The 10688-nt window shown below is 36.1% G+C and overlaps 1 protein-coding gene across 1 annotated transcript; it reads left to right on the top strand.

Annotated features, from left to right (window-relative positions):
• The first annotated feature begins 679 nt into the window (after window positions 1–679).
• LOC112515178 (cucumisin-like) lies at window positions 680–7115 on the top strand. The gene is made up of 8 exons (XM_025121853.1): window positions 680–755; window positions 3763–4000; window positions 4231–4744; window positions 5306–5406; window positions 5554–5775; window positions 5887–5998; window positions 6266–6479; window positions 6580–7115. The coding sequence occupies exons 1-8, from the start codon at window positions 680–682 to the stop codon at window positions 7113–7115; spliced, it is 2013 nt and encodes a 670-aa protein (XP_024977621.1).
• Window positions 7116–10688: the final 3573 nt, after the last annotated feature.

Here is a 10688-nt window from a genome sequence, read left to right as displayed (position 1 = left end):
GAGGTACAATCACTTGTAAGGGAGATCAAGGTTGCACCATTTGAGAATATATATATATAGGTGGAGCTTCAAACGAGAACACCTTCATTTTACAAGAATGTGAAAACGCCCTTATCACATGTGATAATACGCGTGAAGGGACCATGTGATGTGCGGACGACATGTTCTATGACTTAGGCCACGCCAAAGGTTGGTCCATTTCTGGCGACCGTTTCTGAAGGTTCAGAACCTCAAGGGATTTACCCACTAGTAATTTTCGTCGGATTTATGGCTGATCACCTGGCAACTAATGGATTGTTTTGTCGATTATTGAAAATCCACAAGTGATCTGTTGATGGCAATTTCTGTCGGATTTGTTGTGGATCACGCACGGATTTTTCCTTAGTAATAAGAAATCCAATCACGATACCCACCACATTTTTTCCGAGAATAAGATCGCACGGTGATGGCTTTTATCGTCGGATTGCTGACGGATATTTTCGGCTGTAAAACCTCTTTTTTTTTGTAGTGAACATAACAAATACGGAGAAGAAACTATGACAAAATATAAAATAAAAACAATATCGGTCAAAATGTTTCATCTGTTATATATGGGTTTGCTTGAGCCTCAAGTACTATTATAAAGACAATCTTTCTTTCATGCTTATTATTTTATTGTAGCAGGGATGGAGGGAGACATATGCTTAAAAGATACACTAAAAGCTTCCATGGATTTTCGGCAAGACTTACCCAAGAGGAAGCTCAAAAACTGTCAGGTATGTTGGATCGATATGCTAAAACAACCAAAGTTTATTGATAATCTGAGAATTCACACTATGAAAAGTGTGTAGAACTTACATATTTATAGACACCGAAAAGGTGTCATCGAACCATCACAATGGTTCATAAATGGAGGTGTTGAAACATCACACCCTTTTGTGAACGGTCGCACCTCTTCGTTAATAACTACCAATAACTACCTATATATATACATATACTGTTTTAAATCGAGATTAATCTAACATTCACCCCCTTAATCTCGATTGTGTTGAACAAGATATGTAACTCAAGTAGTTGCCTCATAGTGGCGAATCTCATCCTTGGAAGTGGCTTTGTTAGAATGTCAGCTCATTGTAGTTCTCCCTTGATGTGTTCAACAGCTAGGTCTTCTTTTTTAACACATTGTTGTATGAAGTGATACTTTGTATCAATGTGTTTGCTTCTCCCATGTAGCTTGGTTGTTGAGTCTTCATATTTTCGTATACGTTGTATCGTCTTTATCATATTCTTGAGTTCTCGCAACATTCTTTATCATTGTTTTCTTCAAAATTTGTGTAGTAGTATCACACAACTCCACTATGTCTTCATTCTTGTGCAGTCGTCTCACATAACTCCACTTGGTCTTCGTTCTTGTGTAGTCTTCTCACATGACTTCACTAGGCTGTTGTCTCACACGATTGCACTTCTTGTTGTCTCACACGATTCCACTTGTTGTTGTCTCACACAAGTTTATGATCCAATCACAGGGTTTATTTACACATATCACAAGTTGTTAACCGTATCATACGGTTATTGGTGTCTTGATCGTATCACGCGATCAAAGTTCTACTTTGCATCATTTTTCTTCATTCTCAGTAATAGTTGCCATAAGCAATGTTGGCTCCAACTCTTCTTCAATAAGATTGGACTGTTCTCTGTCTTGATTCTTGCGTTTGTTTGGACACTCATAGGCATAGTGACCAAGTTTGTGACATCGATAGCACGTGACTCGAGATTTGTCTTTTGTATCATCTTCATAAGACTCTTGTTCTTCCCTTTTATACTGATAATTGCTCTTGTCTTGGCCTCCACCTCGTGATTGGTTAAATTTACCACGACCACGTCCTCTATAAGGTTGACCTCGGTGTTCATGTCGTGTGAACATCAATCCTTCTTGAGTGTCCACACTTCTTTCCTTCTTGAATTTCAATCTTTCTTCAAAAGTCTTCAGTCTCCCGATTGCTTCGTCTAGAGACATATTATCTAGACCCGAGTATTGTTCAATGGACGTGACAATATGGAGAAACCTGTCGGGCACGACATTTAGTAACTTCCGTACGAGAGTGGAATCTTCATATGTCTGTCCCAAGCTTGCTGCTTTATTCATAATGCCCGTTAATTTTGAAGTGAATGAATCAATCGATTCATTTTCTTTCATCTGTAACATCTCAAATTCCGTCTTGACAGTTTGTAATCTTGCCTTCTGGACACTGCTGACACCAACGTGTCTTCTTTTCAGTGCATCCCAAACTGCCTTTAAAGTTTTGTATTTTGAGATGAGAAGCAGTTGATCTTCTGGTAGCGATTGATAGAGATACGCAATAGCGGTCTTATCTCTTTTCTCATCGGATTTTGTTGATGATTGTGGTTCAATTGCTTCCCAAAGGCTATTTGCTTCCATTATAATTTGCATTCGAATTGCCCAAGTTGTGTAATTTGTTGAATTCAACATTGGACACTGAAAATGGGTATTAGGACTCATTTCTTTGCAAATTTTGGAATTTTCTCCATGTTCCTTATTTTCTTTCCCCGTCATAATTTCGTATAAAAAAATATTCCTTAAAGATTTTATTTAAAAACTTTACAAATATTCCTTTATAGAATTTTATATAAAACTTTACAAAACTGAGTAAAATTTTCCCTTTTAAATGACAATAAAATTAATAAAGGAAGTTTTTTTTTTAAAAGAAATTGTAAAGAAAATCTTAAAAAATCAAAGGAAACGTGACTTTCCCAAAATTGGGGAATTAAGTTTTTTTTTAAGAAAAGGGAGAGAAGTGGTGAGTGGCGAACGGTTTCTTTGTGCCATCTCCTTTCTCTTCTTCAAAAACAATGAAACCTCCTCTGGGTTTCTTTAATGGCGTCGCCTCCTGCGATTTTCGTGCCTTGAATCGACAATCTCCTGACCGGTTTATGGTGCGCCGTTTTCTACCGTGCGTACCTTGGTTCGTTGGTTTCCTTAAACCGATTATAATCTGCGATTTTGGTGCCTCCTGCACTCAACGGTCCTCTTGACCGGTTGTGGTTTGCGATTTTCTCCTTCTGTTCTTATCGGTCCTCTTGACCGATTTCGGTTCTCCTTCTCCGGTTCCGATTAAGGTATGTAAATACCTTTTCCGATAGGTGCCAGTCGGTGATAAAACTCCTTCTGGTGTTTGGCCGTCCTAGGTATCCTTGAGATTCTGATTAACCCCAAATGAACAACTGTGATGGTGGTTGATCGTTAATCTCTGGCGGTTCCGGTGACTCTCTTGATTCCTAATCGTATATGGTAGATGATGAGAAGACTTTGGTTGAAACGAACCCAAAGCTTTGATACCAAATGTTGGATCGATATGCTAAAACAACCAAAGTTTATTGATAATATGAGAATTCACACTGTGAAAAGTGTGTAGAACTTACATATTTATACACACCGAAAAGGTGCCATCGAACCATCACAATGGTTCAAGAATAGAGGTGTTGAAACATCACACCCTTTCGTGAACAGTCGCACCTATTCATTAATAACTACCAATAACTACCTATAACTACCTATATATATACATATACTATTTTAAATCGAGATTAATCTAACAAGGTATGCATATATATATATATATATATAGAGAGAGAGAGAGAGAGAGAGAGTTGAATTTTATGTTGTCTGTCCATAACTCGCAACTTTTAATTTTCAATTATGATCATAAAAGGATAATATGAATCCAATATGTATCAAAGCATTGAAATTAATTTAATATGTAGGGATGGAAGGGGTTGTTTCTGTGTTCCCTAGCAGAAAGAACAAAGTGGCAACAACAAGTTCATGGGACTTCTTAGGGTTCCCACTTAAAGTCAACAGATCAACAACTGAAAGTGACATCATCATAGGTGTTCTTGACACCGGAATTTGGCCGGAATCACCCAGTTTCTCTGACCAAGGATATGGTCCTCCTCCTGCTAAGTGGAAGGGCATTTGCGAAGCCAATTTCCCTTGCAACAAGTAATAACTCCCTTCCTAATATGTATTTCGATCTTTTATAAATTCAAAAGCAAATCATTTTCTTCAAGAAATCAGGGTTTCAAACCTGTGACTTGTTTATGGTTATTTGTCTCAATTTCTGTTGTTGATGATTTATACCAAGTAATCATGATTGTATGGTTCTGGAAATAAAATAATATGATCATTAGATCTTTTGTTTTGTCTACATTAATTATCTCATAATTAAACAGCAAAATAATCGGAGCTCGACACTTCAAGGCAGATGGTATCTATGACCCTAAAGATCTCAAATCACCAAGAGACTCTGAAGGTCATGGAACCCACACCGCATCCACGGCTGCTGGAAACACAGTGAGAAATGCGAACATGCTAGGCCTTCACTCGGGAACAGCTCGAGGGGGTGTTCCTAGAGCCAGGATTGCAGTGTATAAAGTGTGTTGGACAGACGGGTGTTCAGATGTCGACTTTCTTTCTGGTTTTGAAGATGCCATTGCTGATGGAGTTGACATAATCACTGCTTCGATTGGCTTCCCAAGTGCCGTAGAACTTTTTGAAGACGGTCTTGCTATTGGATCATTTCATGCCATGAGGAAAGGAATATTAACTGTACAATCCGCTATGAACGAAGGCCCAAATCCCCAGACCCTTGGTAGTGTTGCTCCATGGATTCTTACTGTGGCTGCTGGCACTAAAAATCCAGATTTAATCACCCCAATAAGACTTGGCAACAATATGGTTCTAGATGTGAGTAATACAGGTTTATATTTCATTTTAGGAGAGAAGACCGATCACTGCAACAAAATTGAGTTTACATGATGCCTATATGTCTTAATAGAGTGTTTTATTGATTTAAGTTTATAAGACAAACAATAGGTTTATAAGACGATTTTTTTACATCATACCAAGTTTTTCTAGGACATTTTCAAAATAAACTTTCGTATTGGTTATTTTATAGGACGCTTTTGAAAAAGTGTCATATAAACTTATCTTTTTTTAGCACATTTGTGTTTATATGACACTTTTTCATATAATGTCCAATAAAATAGTTAATTCGACACTTTATTTGAAAAATGTCCAAAAAAACTTGTTACGACATCCAAAAAAAGGTTCTATAAACTTATTGTAACATTTTTAAATATGACATTTTTTGATTGGTCCTATAAACTGAACTCTTATAAAACACTTTATCAGGATACTTGGCTATTTTAGACGTCCTACTATACAAACCCAATTTTATTACAGCGATGTTGATTTCTTGTTTGAAAATAAAAATCAACAACTTTAACTTGTTCATTTTCATCTCAGGGTGTTTCAATAAATCCATTTACACTTGACAGAATGTATCCTTTAGTTTATGCCGGAGATGTACCGAATATCATGGCTGGTTTCAATGGCTCAGTATCAAGGTGAAGAAAGACTTTGCTTGAATAAATTTGGTGTTAAGATTTGTGATGCAATATGAAAGTTATATAGATTCCATATCATCATGTCAATTTTGTTGGTTCCTGAATTGTCATGTTTCTTTGATGGGTATATCATGGAATATACATCAGGACATGCATCAGAAACTCATTGGACAAGAATTTAGTGGAAGGTAAAATAATATTATGTGATCAAATTTCGACTGGAGAAGTTGAAATGTTGGCTGGTGCTGTTGGGTCTATCATGAGATATGATGGGCCGTATTTTGAATTCATTCGTTCATATCCTTTGCCTGTTAGTGTTGTGAATCCTGATCAAGCAACCAACATCATTCGCTACATAAGATCAACAAGGTAAACAAACATAAGTTTCCATTCTAATCAAAATAACATCACTTCTTTACTTGTTATCTGATCAAAATATTTACATATTCACATATTATCCAACATGAAAATTCGTTTCAGAAATGCAACAGCAGTTATAATGAAGAGCGAAGATGTCACGAACTCATCATCCCCATATGTTGCCTCTTTCTCATCAAGAGGTCCAAATCCTATAAACAAAAACATCCTCAAGGTAATCGTGTAGTAGCTTGAAGACATTGCATACTATAAGAGTTTACAAGAGTTTGATTTGGTTTTTATAGATAATTCTCAACAATTATCCCTTGTGTAACCGAGATGAATATCCCATCAGAGTAGGGAAACCCAAATCACACTCTTGTAAACTTTTCTATTAATTAGGATGTAATACAACAGATCTAGAGGGTGATCATACGGTGTGGCTTCTGTCAGAAACCTGTTTTATAGAGCAACACTTGTAACTATTTTTCTTTTGATGCAGCCCGACCTGACAGCTCCTGGTGTAAGAATTCTAGCAGCATGGCCACCTGTGGCTCCAATTACCCAAATAGAAGGAGACCGAAGAGCAGTTCCTTTCAATATGATATCAGGCACATCAATGGCCTGCCCACATGTAACCGGTATAGCTACTTATATCAAAACATTTAACCCAACATGGTCTCCTTCAGCAATTAAGTCTGCTCTCATGACCACCGGTAACATATCACATTTCTAAAGACAATCATATATAGTGCAAAACATTTATACATCCGGTGTTAGTTATGTAATTTCTTGTTATTATAAAATTGATTGCAGCATCTCCGATGAGTGCTCAAATCAACATAGATGCTGAATTTGCATATGGAGCTGGCTATCTTAATCCAATGAAAGCTTTGAAACCCGGATTGGTATATGATGCTGGTGAGGTTGATTACGTAACCTTTTTGTGCCAGCAAGACTATAGCTCCAAAGATATAAGAATCATTACTGGGGTTAATAGTAGTAGCTGCTCTCAGCTCATGGAGCAAACCAAGGATCTCAACTACCCTACAATTGTAATCCCAACACTGTATAATGAAGCCGTTGATTTTAACTTCAGCAGAACTGTCACCAATGTTGGGTCAGCCACATCGACTTATAGAGCTTTGATAACTCAACCACGTGTTAGCGGTTTGCGAATACAAGTTCAGCCGAATGTCCTACATTTTGAAGAATATGGGCAGAAGCTGTCTTTTAAGGTGTCTGTTCAGGCAACCATACAAGGGCAAGAAAATTCAATTGTTTCTGGCGGTTTGACATGGGATGATGGAGTGCATCAAGTTAGGAGCCCCATTGTTGTGCATGTTCCATGATAGTCAGCAAGGTAATGGTAGAGCAAGGGATAATCCTATTCACACATAATTTTGATCTTGTTTGTATGATCGTTCGGAATTTTAATTTATCGCTTTTCGTAGCAATTCTATAAGCTCAACCATTAATGTCATTTTAAAGAACCTTTGTTTAGCATAAATAAAACCTATTACTATAAAGTTTTAACTCTTTAGAAAAGATGAAGATAGGTAGATGGATGTTGGTGAAAGAAATAAGTCCAGAGAACCAATTTATAATCCACAATTAAGGCAATACACCTCCTAAGATGCCTCATGGAGAATTATAGGTAGCATAGCAGGGACTTAAATACTCACGGTGTTCATAGAATTGGATAAGGCATATGATAGTGTACCAAGGGAAGTTACTTGGACGAGTCTAGAAAAGACGGGATTTGCCCGGGGAGTATGTTGAAGGTATGTCAAGGTGATGTAGGATATGTACGGAAGATTGATGATTGTGTTTGGACTTCACTATGCAACATAGAGTATTTTGCGGTGGAGATAGGGTTGCACCAAAGATCGACACTAAGCCCATTTTTATTTGTTGTTATTTTGGATGAGATTTCTTGAGGGATCCAAATGAGTCTCTTAAAGTGTATGCTATTCACAAAATGACATTGGTGTTGGTAACGAAGTTGAAAGTGGAGTTTGGGGTGTTAACAAGTTGAGTCGAGTCTAGTTAATTGCAGGTTATTCAAGCTCAACTCAAAAAATATTACCATGCTCGTGCTTGATTAACTTTTCACAATAGGCCTCTAGCTAAATATAGATATTTTTTCAATGTTCGAGTTCGATACTCGTATACGGGCTCGAACTCAAGATCGATTAGCTCGCATATTGGCTTGACATAAATAACGTTTACTTTTATCATATGATTTATTATGAACATATGAACATTTTTATCTCGATAAAGTGCATGCTTGAATGGCTCGCCTCGACTCGACAAACCTGATCAAGTTTGAGAATGAGCTCATACGAAAATTGATATGATATATAGAGCTCAACTCATTTATACAACTCTTAGTGAGTGGTCAAGATCGACTTGAGCTTGATAATTAGTAAGCTCGGGCTTGAGATAAACGAGCTTGAACTCGAACAGCTCATTAAAAGCTCAACTAGTTAACACCCCTAGTGGAGTTAAACAACGGATTAGAGTTGTGGAAGGTGAATGAGGGATTAAAGTAGTTGAGAGTTGCATTGGAGACATAAGAAATATGCATTAGGCGCTCTAAATTAAACCAAATACTTGTGTTGCAATTTCAATACGCATGTCCAGACGAATAAAGGGTGGAATAAATAGGGAAAGGGGGGCTAAAAGGATTGTTTTAGGCTCCATGTTTCAAAATAGTGTGAGGTCAAGGATGAAATAACTCATCACATAAAGAAACATGGCTAAAATGAAAAGCCGCCACGGAGGTGCAATATTGTGTGACAAGAAGCTTTTTAAAATTGAAATGAAATTTTTATAGGATAGACATTAGACTAGCTTCGTTGCATGGGTCAGAGTGTTGGTCTATAAGGAAGACCCATGAGAGTAAGTTGGAACTTGCAGAAATGAGGATGCTTATCATGTTAGACAAAATACTAAATGGGGTGTTCCAGACAGTGTTAGGAGTTGTGCTTATCACGGGTATGTTGTGGAAAGGGAAATTGTAGTGGCTTGGTCACATATGTGGAAGACAGTTTGTGGGTATGGTGGGGAGCGAATAAAGTGTGATTATTTAGGATCCGAGTGCAAAGGGTAGCTAAGCCGAGTAGGACATGGGATTAGTTACTTAGGTAGGACATGGTGATGTTAGGAATTTTCGAGGACATGGCCTCTGATAGGGGTTCATGGAGACACAAAAGTAGGGTAAGATTGAAGGTGGAAATCTAGTGGGAGGAAGGAGCATAAGAGCTAGAGGGTAGGGGTTTGGGTTAGGGTTAGGCTTAGTGAGTCAGTAGTTAACTGTTACATGGAACTTGTTCCTGTATTTTCCTCTTTTTGTATTGCTTTTGCTTACTTATATCCCGTTCTTTTGAATTTAAGCGTACTAGATTTTCTAATTTTAGCATACTTATTTTTCTCTATTTCATGTATTTTTCATAAGTCGAGAGTCTTCACTTAAACAACCTCTCTACTCTTCTAGATGGAGGTTATGTGTGCATACATATTACCTTCTTGAGGCCCCACTTTCGATTGTTATTTACCAAGATCGTTTGGTTTGGTTTAGCATTGATTGTGGTAGGTTTCAAGTTCCTTTATATCTTTTGTGTTGTTTAAGTCTCAAAACTTATAATTTGTAATCATAGTACGAGTGAAGTGTCTATGAGAGAGTTCGTGATATCTTTCTATGTATGTTTAAAGATGGAAATAATGTTGGTATAGGAAGAAAATAATACACTATTTTTACTAAACAAGAATTTCAGTTTTCTTGTACAATTTAAAGTAAACCAAGTTATTTGTTAGTAGCGTGTGCAGATAGAAGTTCACAAATGAAGTAACAATCAAGCTATAGTATTATTCGTAAAAACTGGTTTGTGCTCGTCATAGAAGTATAATATTGTTAACCAAGGAATTGTTCTACTCGTCTCTCACTGTTTTTAATCTTTCGTCCACATTTTCTTAGGTTGTCATCATATTACAACAAAATTAGGTTTATAGAATGCCTAACATATCTAAGTGTGAAAATGTAATGTTTTATAGGACTTTATAGTTTCAAACAATAAAATTTCTAAAAATGTTTCAATAGGTTATAAGACGCTTTTGATAGGTTCAACAAGTGTTTTAGGATTTTAGAAAAAAGTGTTGTACCATATTATATAACATTTTTTCAAACATTGTCCTATAAAATAGTTAATATGATATTTTATTTTTAAAATGTTAAGAAAAACTTGTTAAAACGCTCAAAAGTATCATATACACCTATTGTAACACCGTTAGCTAGATAGAACATTTTATTATTTGGTTTTATAAACTTAAGTTCTATAAATCATTCTATTATAATACTTAGACATTTTATGCGTCTTATAAATCCAATTTCGTTGTAGTGTCATAACAAAAGGGAGATTGTTAAGGCAATTGGTCCCACACCAAGTGTAAATTCGTTATATCGTCATCGTTTTCGTGAACTAACTTTCATTAATAATGTATTTATTTATTGTTTTGAATTATATTATCAATTAGTCATGAATTATTCGAGAGTTGACAACTTATGCCGATTGAAAGCTCATATTCTGACCTTAGGAAACATGCATGCCAAAAAACGAGACATGATGAAGCTTTCGATTGATAAAATCTCAAAGAACTCTCCGTGATATATATATATATATATATATATATATATATGGGGCAGGTTCAAATAGAAACCAATCATATGATACAAACTATGTGAACCGATCTTGATCGTTCATTTTATCATCAAACGGTTATTATTAAATGAGATTAAATAAACAATAATTTAATTAATGTATTAATTGATATGTGTATGAACAATTGTTCAAAGGGTAAACTGGTCAAACAGTCATTATTAAATGAGTATTAAAAAATAATCAATTAATCATTAAATTAATTGG

The sequence above is a fragment of the Cynara cardunculus genome, assembly GCF_001531365.2.
Source record: "Cynara cardunculus var. scolymus isolate 2C chromosome LG 7, CcrdV1, whole genome shotgun sequence".
Classification (NCBI taxonomy): domain Eukaryota; kingdom Viridiplantae; phylum Streptophyta; class Magnoliopsida; order Asterales; family Asteraceae; genus Cynara; species Cynara cardunculus.
Note: the sequence above shows the minus strand (reverse complement) of the source record. Positions and strands in the feature narration are given on the sequence as shown.

What these genes read in the sequence shown, in the direction of transcription:
- LOC112515178 (XM_025121853.1), top strand. Translation starts at nt 680, where the DNA reads ATGCTTAAAAGATACACTAAAAGCTTCCATGGATTTTCGGCAAGACTT. An exon ending in GCCAATTTCCCTTGCAACAA is followed by an intron (nt 4,001 to 4,230) that starts GTAATAACTCCC and finishes ATAATTAAACAG; the next exon opens with CAAAATAATCGGAGCTCGAC. An exon ending in CGCTACATAAGATCAACAAG is followed by an intron (nt 5,776 to 5,886) that starts GTAAACAAACAT and finishes AATTCGTTTCAG; the next exon opens with AAATGCAACAGCAGTTATAA.